A 20,483-nucleotide genomic window follows, 5' to 3' on the forward strand; every position below is an offset into this window, starting at 1 on the left:
AGAAAAATGGCCAAAATAACATCAGCAGCTCCAGTTGTTAATGGAAGAAAGGATTTTGAGGCACAAAGTGCAGCTGGTTGGGAACTCCTAATGAGTTAGAATTAGAAGAGAGGAGCATTCAGTCTGGAATGTTTACTTTTCAATTAATGTTGAAAAGTATTAATATTGTCATTATCACTGCTCTTGCCATCGTTATTAATCTTAAGGTTTCTCAAGCATGTGCTGCCAGAGAAAATAAACCAAATGGTTGTTTTGTGTAGGATTGAATATAGGATTTAGTTATAAGAACCATTCCTAATGCCATCAGTTTGAAGTCACATTGAAAGATTTTCCAAGCATCTCACTGAAGCAGCTACATGGCAATAGAAATGTTTTAGCTGGGAGATGTAGGAAGCTTGAAAAAAAAATGTATAGGTACAAAAAATACTTTGCTAGAGATTTGGGTGGGGAAAAGAGATTCTCTGTGTTTTTGAGCAACACTATTTTGCTGATTTCTTTTAAAAGGAAGAAAAGAGGAGACATTCTAGCTTGATACAACTGAGATGAAATCAGCTTGATCCAGCTGTCTGAAGCATCAGAATGATTGCAGCTGGCTAATTTCTAATTATAGAATCTCTATTATTGGTGATGCAAGTGGCTGAATCTGTGGTTTGACTTCTATGATCCCTGGCTTTGTGAAAAGCTGGGATTTTTAGGTAATGTTTTACCCTCTGCATAATAAACTAAACAAATTTAAATTAACTCTTGGGGCAAATATAATTAAGGAGCTGCAGATGATATTTTTGTTTCTTTCACTGGCCAGAGTATGCCCCACTGTGACTTTGGCTGAAGCTATTAAATCCTGTTTCTGTGGGATTCAGTCCAGAGCTCTGACGTCCTAAGGTTATTTGGGGAGGCCAAGGTCAACATCAGCAATTCTGAGTTTCAGAGAAAGTTTATTTCTCTAACGGTTTGTGTTTAGAGAAGATTTCAGACAGAATTATTGCATTTCAACCTTAGTCTAAACCCTCCATTGATCTTTTGCCTTCCTTGCTTTCATGTTGTCCACTAAGTCCAACTGTTTTTGCAGACTGGTTTAGAGAGAAACGGGGGGCAAGATTGAATCTAGGTAAGTTATCAGTGTCAGTGTATTAGTCTATTTGGGCTGCTATAACAAAATGCCATAGGCTGGGTGGCTTAAACAACAGACCTTTATATCTCACAGTTGTGGAGGCTCAGAAGTCTAGCATCAAGGTGTCAGCTGATTCCTTTCCTGCTGACAACCCTCTTCTTGGCTTGCAGACAGCTGTCTTCTGTGTCCTCAGTTGGTGGAGAGGGAGAGAGAGAGAGAGAGGATGTGCTCTCTAGTTTCTTCTTATAGGGTTATTAATCCCATCGTGAAGACCCCACCCTTATGAACTCATCTAATCCTATTTACCTGCAAAAACTCCATCTCTAAATACTATCACGTTCTGGGTTAGGACTTCAAAAGATGAAAAGGGTTGGGGGGAGGGTGAGGTCAACCAAGCAATCATCCCATAATAGGAAAAACTTTTGTTAGCTGAGACTTATCAGACTATAATTCTCAACTTGTCACTTTATTGAGAAGGAAACAGGTCACAGAATTTAGTAAAGGAATCTCAAGCAGTCCCAAGATGGTCATCCACCCAACTTCAGGTAACATCTTTGTGTTTGATATCACATCATTATGATTGATGGTGGGAACATTGCTCAAAAGATTGAAAAATCTTTAGGGGCTCCTGGGTGGCTCAGTTGGTTGAGCATCTGCCTTTGGCTGGGGTCATGATCCTAGGGTTCTGGGATCAAGCCCCACATCAGGATCTCTGCTGGGTGGGGAGCCTGCTTCTCCCTCTCCCTCTGCCTGCTGCTCTGCCTGTTTGTGGCCCCTGCCCTCTCTGTCAAGTAAATAAATAAAATAAAAAAAAATTTAGATACCAGAATATAAATGTGCAATATATATAAATTTATAAAGTTACACTTCTAAACTACAAAAGTTTTCATTTGTTTCAAAGTGAAAAGATTTTAACTGCAAGAAAGTCAGGAATTTTATATAAATGGTATCCTTCATTTCCTAAGCATTTTAGTAAGATATTACCTGGATATTATAAAAATATATAATGCAATTTCTCTTTTAGTTTTTCAAATAGCTAATTGTTGGACAAATTTAACTATTCTTTACTTTCCACACCAATCTGTTCCATTTTTTATTTAAAGATTTTGTTTATTATTTGAGAGAGAGAGAGAGAGAATGAGAGAGAGCGAGCGTGAGAGGGGGAAGTTCAGAGGGAGGAGCAGACCCTCTGCTGAGCAGGGAGCCTGATTCGGGGACTCGAACCTGGGGCTCCAGGATCATGACTGAGGTGAAGGCAGTTGCTCACCCAACTGAGCCACCCAGGTGCCTACCAACTGGTTCCTAAGCAATCATCAATCTGAACTCAGAAAATGTGTCTTTTCTTTGATCCATTAAAAAGCAGAGCCTAAGGCAAGAATCAAAGTGCTGAAGGGTGCCTGGGTGGCTCAGTTGTTAAGCATCTGCCTTTGGCTCAGGTCATGATCCCAGGGTCCTGGGATCAAGCTCCGCATCAGGCTCCATGCTTGGTAGAGAGCCTGCTTCTCCCTCCTCCACTCCCCCCTGGTTGTGTTCTCTATCTCTCTGTCAAATAAATAAATTAAATCTTAAAAAAAACAAAAAAGAATTAAAGTGCTGAAACTTTGAGTGGTATCTCGGGTGATGAGTGTGAGGAAAAAGGGAAATAAGTCAAAGAAAGATGTGATATAATGTGATACATTTTCATGGGATCACCGTGCCCCAAAGAGCCATGAAGAGAAACTGAAGGTCATGCAGGAGACACGCTTGCTTAGCAGGAAGGACTTTTCCAGAAGGTCAATGAGGAGATGCACCTCAGTGTGGAAGTGGAAAAGGAGAGCAGATGCATCTGTCTGGTTCCTTCCTGTCCCCCATTTCCTACTGGGCAAGTTTCACACTGCAGGGACTTCACTGTCCCACACATTTGGATTATGCCATCAGCCCACTTGGCAATTTAGAAAGCCACTATATGGTATTCATGTCCTGAAAGGCAGGGGTAATTTGGCATGAGGGTCATGGGGTCCTGACCTGAGACGTTAGCTCATACCTTCTATCTTGGAGAACTTAGTGAACTAGTGGCAGGAGTGGTGTGGTCCATGAGGCAGTTGTTGCCTTAGAAAACAGAGGCAGTCAGCCAATTGGAGTTGGCATACAAGGTTCAGTCTGATACAAAATCCTATGATTCAATTGGGAACTTCATAATGTGAGAAATTAATAAAAAGTAAAAAGATAAGAGAACCATGAAAATGATTTTTTTAAGGAAACTGTGTACAGAGATTTATTATAAGGAATTGGCTCATATGATAATGGGTTGGTAAGTTCAAAATCTGCAGAGTATGCCAATGGTGTATGATACCCCCAGAAAATTTGAAGACTGTGAGGCAGACAGAGCCAGTATTGTAAATGAAATCTGAAGGTAGTGAGAAAATTCTCTCTTACCTGGGGGAGGGTCTGTTTTCTTGTTCTTTATGTTTCCTACTGATTGGATGAGGTGCACCCAAGTTATGGAGGACAATCTGCTTACCCTACTCTTCAAATGATCAATCTAATGTAAAAGTCTAATAATTTAAATGTTTATCTTAACCAAAAACACTGTCTCAGAAACACTCAGAATAATGTTTGACCAAGTATCTGGGTGTCCTGTGGCCTAGTGAAGTTGACACATATAATTGACCATCACAAGGGTCTATCTATTTTGCTAGAAGGTTCTCCGTGAGACAGTGGGAAGGTATTAAAGCTAAGGAGTTCTGTGTTCAAGCCCAGGCTCCACAAGCTGTTAGTGTTTTGACCCTGGGTAGGTCAATTTATTTCTTTGGGTCTTGGGCCCCTCATCTATAAAACCCGGGGGTTAGATTTCTAAGGACTTTATAACCCTAAAATTCACTGATTTTATAATTCTTGGAATTCACCTATCAACATTGTGTTATAAAGTGTTATATAAAGTGATGTGAGACCACATTCCACCTATAGTTAAAGCCAAACATAAGAAATCTATGTAAACTTGTAGCAAGGCAGTTTTGTATATGGGAGAATCTCTTGGTTTATTGAAGAGGATGAAGGAGACTGAAAAATGATTACCTGCAGAAGATTGAGGAAACAATGATCTCCCTGCTTTCTGATTTCATATACTTTTTACTTAAAGTAAAGTTAGTTATTTTGAGCCTGCATTTCAAGATACCACTATAATTCCTGATAACTAATTCTGCAAATTGTATATTTCATGTATAAATGTTTGCTGCCTTAATATAACTTGACATCTTAAATGTCCAATCTATAAATAGCTGCTTAGGGCAAAGAAATACGGCTACTACACACAAACAATGAAAATGAAGAATTCAGAGAAGAAATTGAGGAAACAAATTTGGAAAGATCAGCTGTTAGACCATTAAGCTAAATAAAGTTTCCTATCTTGTTGAATCTTTTGTTATACTGTAAGAACAATGGCATTGGTTTGCGAATTCTCTTGCTGGGTTATTTGTGATGACTCTCTTAATACCTTTGTCTTCTTGCCCCAGTTGCTTTTTATCCCATTGTCTTTGTATTGGAGTAAATGAATTAACACAGAATCTAGAGCTTCAAATGTACCCAACTCAGCCAGGTACAAACATAGACAATGTATCTTCTCAGAAAATGAGCATCGTATCTGAATATGTGCAACAAATATAAGCAGATTATAACATATATGAACAGTTATTATTAATATACTAAATTGGCTTTCATTATTCATGTGTGAGATTGTGTGAGGTAGATAGGTTTGCTAAATTTGATATAAAATACTAACTTTGAAAACTGGGAAATATTTGGTCATTTGAGGGGTAAAAATTCCTTTTTTTTTTTTTTAATCCAAATATGCCTTCTCAAGGCAGTTTAATCTTGGATCAGTCAATTTGCCATCATTCTGTGAGGGATAACCTTGTGGGTAAACCACATTTTCCAGAAACTCCTCTCTCTGTTTATACACAAGCAGTATGGAGAGACTTTTCTTTCCTTGGCTAGTTAGTTTCCAGTTGTAATTAAAGTGACAGTGTGTGTGGCAGCTCTATTTCACAGTGGGAACAGAAAACGAAAGCCAATTAGAGAGAAGAAGAAGAAGAGGGGGAGGGGAGAGAAAGTAGGGAAAGGAGGGAGGAGAATAAGAAAAAAAGAAGGAAGAGGAGGAGGAGGAGAAAAGAGATACTCAGCAGTAAGGAGGACAAATGAGAAATGAGAACACAAGGTAAGGGTTAATTCCTGTCTCTGTTACCTCAATCTCAAGTGAGAATTATGAAGTAGTGAATTGGTTAAATATAGCCCATTAGAAGTGTTTGGTTTGAGCTACATATTTTTTTTTTTTTTAAAGATTTGATTCATTGATTTGAGAGAGAAAAGGTGAGAGCAAGAGAGCACAGCAGGGGGAGAAGCAGAGAGAGAAGGAGAAACAGACTTCCCACAGAGCAGGGAGCCTGCTGTGGAACTCGATCCCAGGACCCTGGGATCATGACCTGAGGAGCCACTTAACCAACTGAGCCACCCAGGCAACCCAAGAGCTACATAGTTTTAAAAAAGTTAATTTCTAATTGAGGGACTTTGTGTAAAAAATTCCATATTCCTAACTTTTTAAAAAGCATAAATCTGGCAATCTTTGAGGAAGTGGAGATGCAACATGGGAGGTTAAGGGGGTAGGAGAAGAATGAAACAAGATTTTTTTTTTTAATTTATTTGAGAGAGAGCACCTGCAAGTGGGAGGATGAGCAGAGGGGAAGGAGAGGGACAAGCAGACTCTACACTGAGCTCAGGAGCTCTGCACCGGGGCTCCATCCCAGGACAGTGAGATCATGACCTTAGCCATAACCGAGTCAGACGATTAACTGACTAAGCCATCCAGCACCCCTGACCCATATCTGCTGGTGGCAACAATGGCTGCAGCCTGATCAAATGTGTGTCCTTTAGACAGAATATGAACTCTGTCCAGTTCCTCCCAGTTACTACCATACCCTGTTATTTCTTCCCTCTTCTTCACTAGCTTATGATACCTGCCATGCTCCTTGAGCTTTGAGTTAAAAGTCTTTTGCAGGAACCTCTTCTATGGTGTAATCATCTTTAAGTATTTATTCTCTTCAATCTGCTTGGCACATACAGGTGCCAATGACTAATTGTTATTAATGAATAAAGACATCATTGGAAACAGGCCTATTCCTAATATCTGAGGGAACTGGAGTGAGAAAACAGATATTTAAAATAAAGCAAGTTAACAAACTGTTAAGTAAAATCAATTCTATACTCCTACTGTGACAAATATATCTTCATAATAACAAATCAGGAATATCTTTTAAGCTATAGTTTTAATAGAATTAAATTTAGCAAACTATCAAAGGTGATGGAATTCAATTATTTTCTCACATATATGGTTGTTCTTTGAATGGGCTAGTCATGTTGAAAGGAGTAGTGAAATAAAGATCTATAACATTTACAGCTTATTTTTTATATTTATACCATAAAATTTATGTTTCTTGCTTTTATTTAACCAAAACAAACGCTTATGTTGTTATGATCAGAATTTGCAAATAATATGTGGCCTATTCTCAGCAATGCCATCTTTGTGAGTTATTGTGGTTTCCAGACAGTTTTTATTAATTTCATTTCAAAGAAACTTCATTCCCCTAAAACAATAGTAATTAGATTTGTTAAAAATGCTTAAAACAATGTTTCAATTTGGAAATAATCACCAACTTTATATATATCACAGTCATAAGTTTACATACCATGTTCAAACATTATAACAGGATTGCATATGGAAAATACTTCAAAATACTTTTATTTCATTATTCCTTAATTTTCACCCTGTCTTAAAGCAATTTTAGATCCACACAGTAATATGTAGAATTGCTATCATGCTTCACTTATGTATGTCTGTAGATATATGTGTGTCTGTGTATTTGAATCATGCAGGTTAATCTACCCAAAAAGGAGCAATTTCATATGCCAACTTTATATGGTTCAGCCTGATCTGTATTTAAGTTATTTGAATGTTTCATATTGAAAATATTCCTCGGCTGTTTATACCTCACTAATTTGCAATTGTCTCTAGAACTATATGTAGGAAAGAAGACAGACAAAATGAGTGTTCAGCACTAGGGGAGATGCTTTGTGGTGTGTGAGTCTAATGCGTTCAAGCTCTCTGACAAGGATTGACAAGGTAACTGATTTGTCTTTTCCCCATACTCAGGCTCTTCTGTCATTCAAATCCTCCATATACTCTGGAGTATTTTCTTTGGAAAAATACTCAAACTACTATGGCTTTTGGGCACAGTCACTTTTCTTTTTGAGAAGCAAAGCAAGAGATGTGGAGGAGTGTTGCCCTGAGGCTGAAGGAATGTTGGAGGCAGGAGTGAAAGTTTAACTGTTGGTCACACACAGTCAGTGCTGAACACCAGGTCCTGAAGGATCCATGCGTCACCAAGTGTTGACTAACAGTCCTTTAAAACACAGCTGGGCATACTGACTCTTCTTGCCTGAGTCACTGAGACACTAGCTGGAAATTCGGACTCCTGAAGGGCGGCTCTCTTCAAACCAGGATTCCAGTCAGAAGTGTTCACCAATGCATAGGACACAGTCAAACATGACATCACAGGGCTTGGAAGATCAGACCCCAGTGCAACCTGCTGGCCTTGAGACCCCTTTTCTTGGCCTTTAACAGTCTCCTCAAAGGCAGAGATTGCAATTAAAATATTGAATTCTAGATGCCATTCTCTATATGGCATTATTTCTTCCCATCCTTAAAAGCTTGCAAGATTGTTTATAGTAGAATTTAAGACTTAGAAACATTAAAAAATTAGATGTTAAGCAATTTCTTCAAGATTCCTATCCAGATCTGGCTCCAAATCTTATAATTTTTCCACTAAATCAGGCTTTCCCCAAAAACCCAGAGATGGCTTTTCCCTTCTGTGTAGCCCCTCCTTTCCCTGCACTAAAATGTGCTCAATTAATGCTGGTAGCCTAAATACAGCTAGATTTTTACAGAACCTCAAAGAAGTAGATGTCCAAAGCCATGATACATTTCCTTTAGGCAATATTTTTCCTTTAGAAGAATGGCTTAATTTACCAAAAAGGAGATGACTTCATCCAGTACACTCTCCACAAAGCCCACATTGAATTTGTACTTGGGGTTCTCTGCTCTTGTTATCATGGGTTAGATGGCTATTGGCCCCATAAGGCAATGCTTTCTATTTAGAGCTCTTTGAGATTCTGGATAATCCTTGACATTTTTTTTATTCCATGAATGTGAAAGTGAACTCCTAGCTTGAGAGTTATTTCCTTGGCTATCTTGATAAAGCTAAAAACAGACCAATTAAATTAAAACAATTTTTTTAATTGCATGTATATGAGTGTTTTTGTTATTCAAGATTTTACCTAATTACAGACTCTGTATCTGAGTGGGATACCATTTGGCAACCTTAAACAATAAGCAATAATTTAAAGTACTCTGACAAATAAAAACAATATAAGTGAGTGGGGGCTCGATGACACAGGAACTCAGAAGACATACACCCACAGAACTTATTGTGTACACTAACATGACTTTACTATTCAGCTGATTTACCGATAGAACTTTATTATTCCACTGCCTCATCAATTTGATTTCACTATTCTAGTGTACTCTTGCCCAAGAAGATAAAAGTTGCAAATATATTTATTGTTTGTTTCCGGAACTTCACATAAGTTCATTTAAATGAACATCAAACTACTTAACTTTTCAATAGATAGCATAAAACCACTGTTTATACCCCAAGACTCTTTGTACCCTTCCTGTCAAATTTTCACTGTGCTGTATCCATGGATCATAAAGTATCACATCGTGACCCTTAATCCTTTCATACCCCCCCATTGAATGATCTACGTTAAACCAGACTCTACAATCTCATAAATATCCCAACTTTCCCATTCTTACTTTAAGAAGATATTAGGTCCCTGGAAAGGTATTATTTTCCCTATCAGGTCAGAATAAACTCAGCCTTGTCTTACCAATTAAATGTTTTAATGATATGTTGGAGGAGACAGAATCTGACAAAAGAATGGCTGAATACTGATAATTAGTATAGCTTGGTCATAGGCATGGAGTTTATTATGCTAGTCTTGCTACTTTTGTATATATTGGAAAAGTTAAAAAAAAAAAAGCAAGCTAAAGTTCTTGAATTAAAATGTATCTGGGCTATAGGCCAAGGAAGGGAGCTGATGAGTGAGTGATGAGATCTCAAGACAATGTGGTAAATAGACTGGGAAATGTAGTCTGGAATCAGTACCCTACGATGCTGTGACAAGGTCTCCCTCAATTTGAGGATTGTGCACATGAAATTCCCAACCCAGTCCTTGATAATATACAGCACAAGAAAATATCCCTGCCCACTCATGAATGGTACAAGACAGATCCCAGATTGTAATACTGTTCTTAGGAGCATTTCATTGATCAATGATAGTGTTCATTCCAGAGGGTATGAAGTGAATCTTCTTCCACTGTGTCATTTCTCATGATAGTAGGAAGAAGGTAGATAACAAATAGGTAAAGAGTCGTTAGGATGTGAAATGGCCTAGGAACCAGGCAGTTGAGAGAATTTCAGGGCCTGACTAGAAATCAGATAACCCCATTGCTTCTTAATATCTACGCATTTTTTTTTATCATTTCTTTCCTCACTTCCTTTGATACCTCTTATAATCCTTATTTTTCTCCATCTGAGCCTTCTCTGTGACTTCGGTAGCCTCCAAACACTTCCCTTCCTCCATGTCTACTTCCAGACCTCAGTGATTATAACAGGGGTGTTGGTGGGGGGGACAGAGACATCATCTCAGTCCCTTCAGCTTTTTCCCATAGAAGTAATTTCATGAATGGTGGAGTCATAGCCAGGTTAACCCACAGAAGCCAATCTACCCACCCAGTAGTATTGTAATACCATATATTCAAAGTCTTAACCTTGGGTCAGCGCTTAACCACTTTCATTCAGTCATTTATTATGTTGATGTGGTCATTCTCTAGGTAGGATTTTAACTTCAAAGTTTTTGTCCCTAAATATACACATCTTTTCTTTCTCCCTCTTTTTTTTTTCTTTCCTTCCTCCCCTTTCTCCTTCCTCCCTTCTATCCTTTCTCTCTTTTCCTTCCTTCCTCCTTCCCTTCCTTCCTTCCTTCCTTCCTCATAAAAATGGGTCATGCAAATCTATTTTTACATTTCCCAATAACCACAGAATTTTAAAACTGGGAAAACCACTAAAACCCATTAAATCTATCTGCCTTATAATTTAGGACACTGAAGTCCTGAAAAGTTTAGCTATTTACTGTACAGGGTGAATCTGTAAATGGTAGAACTGAGGCAGCTTCCAGGACCCAGAACTTCCTGTTTGTATTTTCTCCTATATTATGCTGCTCTCAAGGTATTTAAGCTTTTAACGTTTGTTGACAAAAACTATCTCTGATGAGTGATATACATTTTAAAATTTATCTATCTTTGTAGCTTGATTCTGGATATTCTATTTTTGCTCATTACATTGATTATACCAGATCAGTTTTGTGGCATAATCCATGTCCTACTGTTTCTAGGACTGTATGTTTACTATTTTGGTTGAAAATCACAATATTACCCATGAATTGTATTGATTTTTTGAGGACCATTAAGAAGTTAGTTGGTTTCTTTGCAAAATCAAAGCCAGTGACAACAGGCCCAGCAGTGACCTGCGTTGAATCCTGTTCTGAGGGATTGATACCAAATACAGAAATGCAGCAGGCCTGACTGCTTCAGGGCCCAAGGGAATGTGGCTCTCTCTGGATGTGTGTAAACCACCTACATATCATGAGCTCATAACGTCCATGGAAGATGGAGCTAAGTCATTGTCTTAAGGAAGTGATAAGGGCAAATTTTATTTTATGCTAATATGCACTTAGTATTTAGAAATAGTTGTGGAGTGAGACATTATGCTTTTGGATCTATAAATACATCTGCTGTTTTAAGTACCAGTAAACAGTATTCCTGCCCAACCTCAGCAAAGTCTGACTTTGAGTTATATTTCCAGTATAATTGGTAGCTGATACATTTTACTAAGTTTCATGAGCCCACATTTGTGAGCCTATTAGGGAGAGAGAGCTGCGGGGAGGAGAGAGAAAAGAATAAAGGAGAAGGGCAAGGTCAAAGAGAAAAGGGAAGACAAGACTATGAGATTTTTTTTGGTGCTACTACTGAGCAAAATAAAGGTCACAATTGCTTCATATTTGGATATTATCCAGTTCTTATCTAGCTAGCAAATAGTGCCTTCACTAGCAACATGCTTTAAACTAGGAGTTCTTAATCTTTTTTTTTTCTCCTTCAAGCCATACAAGATGGATGATAGCTGGGGTATGGAATTTTCCCATCAGTGTGCCAGGGTTACGAGCAATTACTAGTGGAAAAGCTGCAACAAGTCTCCCACTTAATCTCCACTGAAGAATGCAGTTAGGAATGCATGTAAGAGAGTGATGTTGCAGAAAAAACTTGGATCAGGTCTAGTTTATTATTTAGAAATTGAATTATTCACAAATGTCAATATTTGACATATGACTTGCAAGCTACAACATACCTCATAGACACATCATGCCAGGGTGTCAAAACAACACTGTCAAGGACTGTTGCTTGAATTAGCTAAATAAAGTAGCCACACTTTTTGCTCCTTGAAGATACCAGAAATCTCACCTATCTTCTTAATAGCCATCTCTCTCTCTCTATGTCTAAGAAGTATAAATTAATGGTTTGTTGAGATGAAAATTATAACGATCTACTGTTATTGTCTGGGTAGATTAAAGATGGTTACAAATTCTTTGTTCTTTGAGACTCCTCCATTAGGAGGTTGTCTATTATCCTGCCCTTGAATCTCCTCTGACTTGTATCTGCCTTTGACCAAAAGAGTATGGCAAAAGTGATATTATGCCATCTTGGCCATCCAGGCCAAACCTTTAAGTGAATCAGCAGCTTCTGCCACTTAAGAAGATGGATTGCCCACAGACTACTATGCTGTGAGAAGTTCAAGGCCCACAGTGAGGCTCTGAAGGATGAGATACCATGTGGAGAGGGAGTCAAGGAGCCTTGAGTTATTGGCTATGTGAGCAAAGAAGCCATTTTGGAAAGCATTCCTCCAGCCCCACCTGCTTCAGCCTGACACCACACAGATCACAGATGAATGGCCCAGGTGAACGCCTCAAAAATTCCCGACTCTCAAAATTAAGAGCAAAATAAAATGATCGTTTTAAGTCATGAAAGTAACAGATAACCAAAACAATGCCTATGAGGTGGGAGTTTTAAAGAGATGTCAAATAATGTTATGAGCAGAGGTATTTATATAAGGTGATTACCAGTTGAAATGTAGGCATGTTTACATGGGCCAAAGCTCAGAGACCTTGTATAAAGAAAGGATGTTATTAAGACTTAAAACAGAAAAGTAATTTAATGGAACCATGGAGGAGAGAGAAACTCTTAGAAATTTCTCTTTGAGGGTATAGAAGGAATAATGGAGGGGAAAATACCTTTTCTGCTTCCTAGAACAAAGGTGGCACTGGCGAGTGAGCCCCAGATATCTTGGATATGTTCTGCTTATGTGACCCAAGCAAGTGTGAGGTTGTCCTTCTTAACTAACTGGATGACTCTTTAAATTGCTCTCTGTGTTCGACCAGAGCTTCAGCTATACCACTTTGCTGGAAGAAGATAGTACTGAAGAGGATAGAAATGTCACTGACCTTGAGGTGATTTGTGCCTTTAAGCTATTACCTGGTAATCCTGGGACCCCCACTTTTCTGTCTTTCACCCTAGCAGCACCCCAACATTTGGCCCAAGACTTTTTTTCTCCATTCTTCTTTTTTCTACCTATCTTCCCTAAAGTAAAATAATTTTAAATATTCTAAGTTTAATGTATTAATTATTTAATACACCTTCCCTGATTTATATAATTTTTAAAAATTATGCATTGAGAGGCGCCTGGGTGGCTCAGTCTGTTAAAGTTTCTGCCTTTGGCTCAGGTCATGATCCCAGGGTCCTGGGATTGGCCCTGTGTAGGGCTCCCCACTTGGTGTGGAGGGGGTCTGCATCTCCCTCCACCTTCCACTCTGCCTACTTATGCTCTTTCTCTCTCTGTCAAGTAAATAAATAAAATCTTTTAAAAAATATTCATTGAATAAAAATATGTTTATTGTATCCTCCAAGTTTTTGGAAGGATTGTATCCACAGAATACTGATTACATTAAACTGGGAGAGATACCCAAAATAATTTTTGCTAAAATATATGTTCTATAATACTTGAAAGATTGGATTCAATATCATGAAATGTCAGATAAAACAACATAGAATTTCATATGAATATGCAAAGCTGGAACTTGGTTCAACAAACCAATTGCTCTCCTTCTGGATGGCACTGGTGTGGATCTGGAGTAGGAGTTGACTCCAACAATCTGAGTCTCTGGTATGGTGCAACTCCCCCAGAACACTCACAATGATCTTGAGCCACATGCAGAGAGTGTAATGGTAAAACGAAGGAGATACAAACTCAATTTCACTCTTCACTGAACAAACTTCACCTGGAGTCATATGTCCAGCGTAGGGACTGTACTTTCAGAGGACATTATCACAGTTTATCCAGTGCTACACAACCAAGAAAGATGTTGAAGGGATTCTAAGTCATGCCATAGGAAAATCTATTGAAGGAAGGGGAATATTTGACCAGGGGACCAGAAGATAGAGCCGATTAATTTTTAAAGTCATTCAGTCATAGGTAATAAGAAACAGGGGAGAACTCAAGTGGGATTTTTTTTTTTTTCAAGAATTAGAGGAGTCCAGTAAAGGACTTTGTGAGGTATGAATTTCTTGCCCCTGAGGGTTTCAGGTACTGTTTGGGATTGTCCTAGCACAACTATAGGTATTGAAAAACAATTAGACCAGATAACTTCTGAGACTCCTAAGAATCACATCAATAAGAAGGATGTATTTTGTTATCTGAAAATTAACTCAAGGCAAGGTTTTAATGATGAAATGTGTCCACCCCCAACCCCACGTTTATGTTTTAACCAACTGAGCAACCCAGGCGCACTCAGATTTATGTTTTAATAGGGTGCTTTAGGTCATTAATTCCACTATAATGCTCCCATTCTTTTCTGTAGCAAACAATAATCCCATTGCTCTTTCAGGCTGGACTGGGACTATACCTCAGAAATAAAGTTCTGGGCAGCCAGTACCATCAACCCTGCATAGTGGCATGAAATCTCTTTGTTATCCCTGTATGGCAAAGGAAGGAATGGCTAATACAGGAAAGCCTCATTACCTGAAGATAACTTGTCTTGGACAAGGTTCACTGACAATGAATCACTTAAAACAGAAACAAGGAATTCAAAGTAAATAGAAAAAGTAAGGGGGCAAATAGAGAGTTATCTTTAAAAAAAAATGAAGTTAAATATTCACTCATTCATTTCATTCCACAGATTACTGGTAACATCACCATCTTTGTCAATTTTATATTCTTTGGTTGTTACTGACAAAAATTCACTTGCCACTAGTTTTGAATGCAATTCAAGCCATTCCCTGACATCATTTCCAGGGACTTCTTGAGATCCTGAAATTTCACTTAGAATCAGTTTCCCCTGTGTCTGTGTTCTATTGTCAGATGAATCAGAAGAAGATTGTTAGATAACAGTGGACTCGCTATATGCGAACATTAATTAGGGAGAGATATTTGAATGGAGACAGCATCACAACCAGTTGGCCATCAGTTTGTATTTTTGCTATCATGGCTTTGCTTTGTCCGGTATCTTTGAATCTTCAGGAACTCAGATGTTAATCACTTGGATAATGAGGGCCCTCTAATCACAGACCGAGATGTGGGGGGGTGGTAAGAGAAAGGATTAGGGGACAAGGAGTCAGGAGAGTATTCTTTCTGGAAAATTATCTTTTCAGACGAGAGTCCTCTCTTTCCACAGGGAAGCTTGGTGATTCCCAAGGGTCTTGACAGGAAACTACAAGTCACAGTGTCCAGGCCAGTAGAGCAGGCAACTCCGTTGACTTCCTGACATTGTAAAGAGGCTGGCTCCCTGCCACAGTGTCTAGCAGAAAGTGATTTCTCAGAATTGAATGTTTCTCCAGGGATGTGCGGGTATTTTAAATCAAAGGGTTGTAAAGTGAGCACAAAGCCATTCTAGATGGAGCTCTTTTCATTTTAAGAGTAGCCCATCTACATTTAGTAAAGTTTTCATTTTTATTGTTCTTTTTAAAAAACGTATTAAACACTGTGGCATTATGGAAAATAGAAAGAAAATACCATTTGTAAACCTACTACCAAGCACAGCAGTTTGTTCATCCTGTTCTAACATTCAAGTTTATATATTCTTAGTTATTGTAATAAAAATGAAAATGATGATGAAAAGAGCATCTACTAGACTTTTTTGTTGTTTTCAGTCATACCATTTAATCTCCATAGAACCCATGAGACAGGTCATTATTTTCTTCGCTGTCTTCATTCACTTATTATAGTCCATGAGGAAACTGAGGCATGGAGTGGTTGTCTGAGTTCCAACTACTACTAGGTGGTAGATCTTAAACACTGGCGACTCTAGAAATTTCCTTCTTGACCACTACGTTATTGTTTTATATTTTGTATATAGCAAGCCAGTACACGAGAATTATTTTTTTTTCAATTATAATAAAGAGACTATTGTTATTAAATCTGAAATTCTGATACGGGTTTTAAGAGCACTGATAGAAAAAGTAAAACATTGAAACTTCTAACTTGTAAATGAATTAGCCATGTTCAAATCCTGCTTCTTCATTTCCCCTTGTTCCATTTAAAAAATAAGGTCGTGCATATAATATATACATTGTATGTTATATACATGTACACATACATATATACACATTTACTCTGAAATGATTTTGATGACAGGGGTGTTGTCCATCTTGTTCATAGCTATGGATAGTGGCAAGTATGTAGTATCATTGGTTCATTCATTTATCTGTTCAATGAATAATTATACCAGTTAATCTGTTTTGTGGCCTTTCCCTAATATACTTAGGAAATCTTTTCTCAAAATTCCTAGCTCAATGTGATGTTAATGGATAATATATTTAACAAAAAAAACTTGTTGGGTCTTCAATGAGTTTGAGAAATATTGGTTAAAAAGACGAAATAGCTTTTTTGCAAGCTGGTACAGCTACTTAGGGAAACAGTATGGAGTTTCCTCAAAATTTAAAAATAGTACTACCTTGGAGCACCTTGGTGGCTCAGTCGTTAAGCATCTGCCTTAAGTTCTGGTCATGATCCAGGGGTTCTGGGATGGAGCACTGCATCCAGCTCTCTGCTGGGCGAGAAGACTGCTTCTCCCTTTCCCACTCCCCCTGCTTGTGTTCCCTCTTTCACTGTGTCTCTCTCTGTCAAATAAATAAATATCTTTTAAAAAATAGTACTACCTTATGATGCAGTAGTTGCACTACTAGGTATCAATCCAAAGGATACAAAAATACTAATTCACAGGAATACATACACCCTTATGTTTATAGCAGAATTATCTACAATAGCCAAATTTGGGAAGAGCCCAAGTGTCCATTGACTGATAAATGGATAAAGATATGGTATATACATATACAATGGCATTTACTCAGCCATAACAAAGAGTGAAATCTTGTTATTTGCAAAGATGTGGATGGAACTAGGGAGTATTATCCTAAGAGAAATAAGTCAGAGAAAGTTAAATACCATACAATTTTGCTCATATGTGGAATTTAAGAAACAAAACAAATGAACAAAGGGGGAAAGAGCGAGAGAGAGAGAAACCAAGAATCAGACTCTCAACTATGGAAGACAATCTGATGGTTACCAGAGGGTACAGGCTGGGGGAGTGGGTGAAATAGGTGATGGGGATTAAGGAATGCACTTGTCCATGATGAGAACCAGGTGTCGTATGGAAGGGTTGAATCAGTATATTGTACACCTGAAACTAATATAACACTATGTAAATTATTGGAATTTAAAAAATAAAAACAAAAAAAAAGGCTAAAAAGTTATGAAAAAAAGAGAAACACTTTTTTTGCTGCCTAATGTGCATTATGAATTTATAATATATAGTTGGCCCTTGAACAACGTGAGGGTCAGGAGCACAGACCTCCACACAGTTGAAAACCTACATATAACTTTTTTTCTCCCCGAATCTTTATAATAGCCTATTGTTTACTGGAAGCTTTCCTGATAACATAGTCAATTAACATGGATTTTGTATGTTATGTGTATTATATGCATCTTACAACAAAGTAAGCAAGAAAAAGGAATGTTATTAAGAAAATCATAAGGAAGAGAAAACACATTTACTGTACTATATTTATATAAAAAAAAATCTGTACATAAGTGGACCCACACAGTTCAAACCCATGTTGTTCAAGAAGTAGATGTTTAAGTTTCAAAATCTTAATTTTGACCCTGTAACTCTCTTTTTTCTTTTCTTGGACCATCTGGGAAACTGGAATTTCACTGAGGACACCTTGGGAAACACTGCTCTAGAACTCATTTTCTTCCAGGATGCCAATATTAGCTTTTCTGCTTCTGTTTTTGAACTCACCTCAGAATTGTTATGTTATTTGCGAGGGACCCACATGATTTCACAGTGTCCAAGTCCTGTTTCAAATTCGAAAGCATAACATTTTCTCATTTCAAAGGGATCACTGGGAATACTTAAATGAGAAAAGTATGATCTTTCTCTGAATTAGAACATGAGAAATCAGCACCTTAGACAATGAGTAAAAGGGGTTTCTGAACATTGGCAACCTTCAAATCTTTAGAGCAGAGCCAAGAGTGCTGAGAATACACTTACCTTTACTGGTCTCTGTAAAATAGAAAGAATAGATCTCTGTTTGTGACAGCTAAATAATGAATACATTTACATAGTGAAAAGGCTGTGTCTAACACTCTTGAATCTTGCTCATATGAGGCAGTTGGTGGTTTAGGAACATATATATACTGTATGGGATGAATATTTCTAAACTTATTATAGTCCATAGAGTTCAGGCCTAAGACCATATTAGGTTTTTATTCAGTTGCTTTTTCAAATATTTGGAGTGAGGAAAATAAAATTGCCAAGGACCTTAATGAAATCTATTTTTCTTTGAAAACTGAATTTTGATTTTTCAAAGTATAACTTTAAAAGTTAAAAACATGACTTTCATACAACTATAGGCACACATCAAAAATCTATTAATTTATTAATGAGGGAACCTATAAGAGTGTGATGCTTTGGGAACCAAGAGCATCTGAATATTTCCAGGCATTTGGAAAAATGTTCATATAAGATTGTTAGGTTAGATACAAAATTGCTTAAATTTGCACAATGCAATAATACCATAAACATTGAAGTTATATTTTCCTTCAGACAAATTGGACAAAATGTACAACTTAACACCTAACTCCAGTGTCTGAGGTCTAACCAATAATGAACAGCAACGTCAAATCCAAGTGTATTTTCCTAGAGAATTAAGCAGTCCTTGGGTGGATCTGTAAAACAGTGCCTCAGTGTGACACTGAAAGGTCATGATTTCCTCCCTTATTGTCAAGTTTTGGGTAATTTTTCTAATTATCCGAAAGTAAAATTTTGAGGTTTTTTTGTTTTGTTTTGTTTTGTTATTGTAAATTAACTCGTCCCCTGATACGGTTTGGACTAAAACACACCATCTCAGTTGCTTTTCAGAGTGTCGAATTTAAACAGGGGCCTGGGGAATGTACTTAATTCAGGAATTAAAATCAGCATCTTTCACTGATGTCTGTTCATTCCATATCAAGGTCAAGCTGGCAGGAGACAGGAACAATGGAAAGAGGGCAGGACAAATATCCCCAGGGGAATGAAGCAAGTGGGGGCCTGACAGCCTTCCCTTTCCCCAACAGGGCTGCCTTTCTTTAAAGAGGATGGCTTTTGTGGATTCCATCTCTCACCCTTTGTGAGCGTGCTTGGGAATGCAGCCTAGGCGGGCTACTCTGGGCGTAGCAAACCCCACCCCCTCACACGGCCCCCCCAGTGCCCAGTCCTGCCAGGAATAAATCCTCCACTCGCCCCGCGTGGGCTCATTCACAGCCCTGTCGTCCGAGGCTGGGCGCTTCCTCTCGGAGACTGAAATGACAGTGCAAACAGCGCGGGTGTGAGCGCGGGTGTGATGCAGTGAGCCCTCCTTCAAAGGTTCTTCTTTTTCCAGGGCAATGAAAAGCAGGACACACACAGACTCACACACAAACACACACACACAGAGCAATAACAGCAGCTATGTCCTCCTCCCGGTTCTGGTTCCCTCCCGACGGATGAATTTCTGCCAGCCTCCCATCCCTAGAGGGGGTAGCTGTGTAAAATTGGCAGGAGACGTCTGGAAGAAAGCAAGTCCCCCAGGGATTTCAGCACCTAGGCAGGAACGGTTGGGCTTTCCCATTGCCAGCCCGGGGGTGGCTGGCACCGAGAAGCCTGGATTAAACGCCGCGCGGGGCTGGCGAGGTCGGGGTCGCCGTGACTCCCCAGGCGCTCCTTGCTGGGAGCCCGGGGCCGGCCCTGCCGCCGCTCCCCGCCCCGCCCAGCTCTGTCCCCGCAGCCTCGCGGGCTGCCGGGCTTTGTGGTTCGCCCGTGCGGCTGGGCCCCAGCTGGGGGTGTCGTTACGAGCATGTGCAGACAGCAGCCCAAGGTAGAGCGAGCGTGCCGGGCGAGCCCTGAGACTTGCCTTGCAATGCCATGTTTGTGTGTATGCTCTAACTCCCGGAGAGCAATCAGGGAGACGGCTCCCCGGCCGGACTTGGCTGATGTTTTCTTGTTTCTGTTTCAGCCTTCAGGATAATTCCTTCAGCAGCACCGCTGTAACAGAGTAAGTGATTCTTGCCATTAAAATAACACTTGCATGCCTTTCTCTGGAAGCAACTATCGTGAAGGTATCCTCCACCGTCCCCAGCCGCTCTTCGTATTAGATGCATTGTCTCCCGTAATCTGGGGCTGTGAAGACCGTGAGAGGTGCTGACTGATGGGGCCCAGAAATCTTTACAGGTTGAAATAGCCTTTTAGTAGCTGTGGGAGAGATATTATAACAAGCTAATTGCTTGCAGGAGCTCAGTGCTCTACGATTTGTGTTCTTGGAGCTCAGATTTTTTTTTTTTTTAAATAAAATCTGTTTGACGTGTCAGAAAGGAAGCTTTGTTGTATTTTGCCAACATTGGTGTCAGTTTTCACGGAGCAGGCTGTATACATTTACAACAAATAGGAGATAGATGTGAAATGACTTGAGTCGAATTCCAACATGTGATAAACAGGCTAAACTTATTCTCACCCTCTCTTGTCTACAGATTTTTAAGACACAGTGAACTTTTCTTGGGTGCCCTTTGTCAGTTTTGTCTTCTGACCTCAAAGATCTGGCTTA

The 20,483-nt window shown here is 38.9% G+C and overlaps 1 protein-coding gene across 9 annotated transcripts in view; it reads left to right on the top strand.

The window, feature by feature from the left end:
- Positions 1–19,625: 19,625 nt before the first annotated feature.
- The window catches only part of FAM13C (family with sequence similarity 13 member C), a 146,367-nt gene continuing 145,509 nt past the window's right edge, over positions 19,626–20,483 (top strand). For 4 of the 9 annotated variants that reach the window (XM_032842631.1, XM_032842640.1, XM_032842655.1 and 1 more), the window contains exon 1: positions 19,767–19,937. In XM_032842631.1, coding sequence (XP_032698522.1) covers positions 19,876–19,937 — 62 coding nt within the window. In that variant the 5' untranslated portion in view covers positions 19,767–19,875. The other 5 variants (XM_032842590.1, XM_032842599.1, XM_032842608.1 and 2 more) reach the window with 3 other exon arrangements.

This window comes from Lontra canadensis, unplaced genomic scaffold (assembly GCF_010015895.1).
Source record: "Lontra canadensis isolate GAN:19392208 unplaced genomic scaffold, GSC_riverotter_1.0 scaffold3, whole genome shotgun sequence".
NCBI lineage: Eukaryota > Metazoa > Chordata > Mammalia > Carnivora > Mustelidae > Lontra > Lontra canadensis.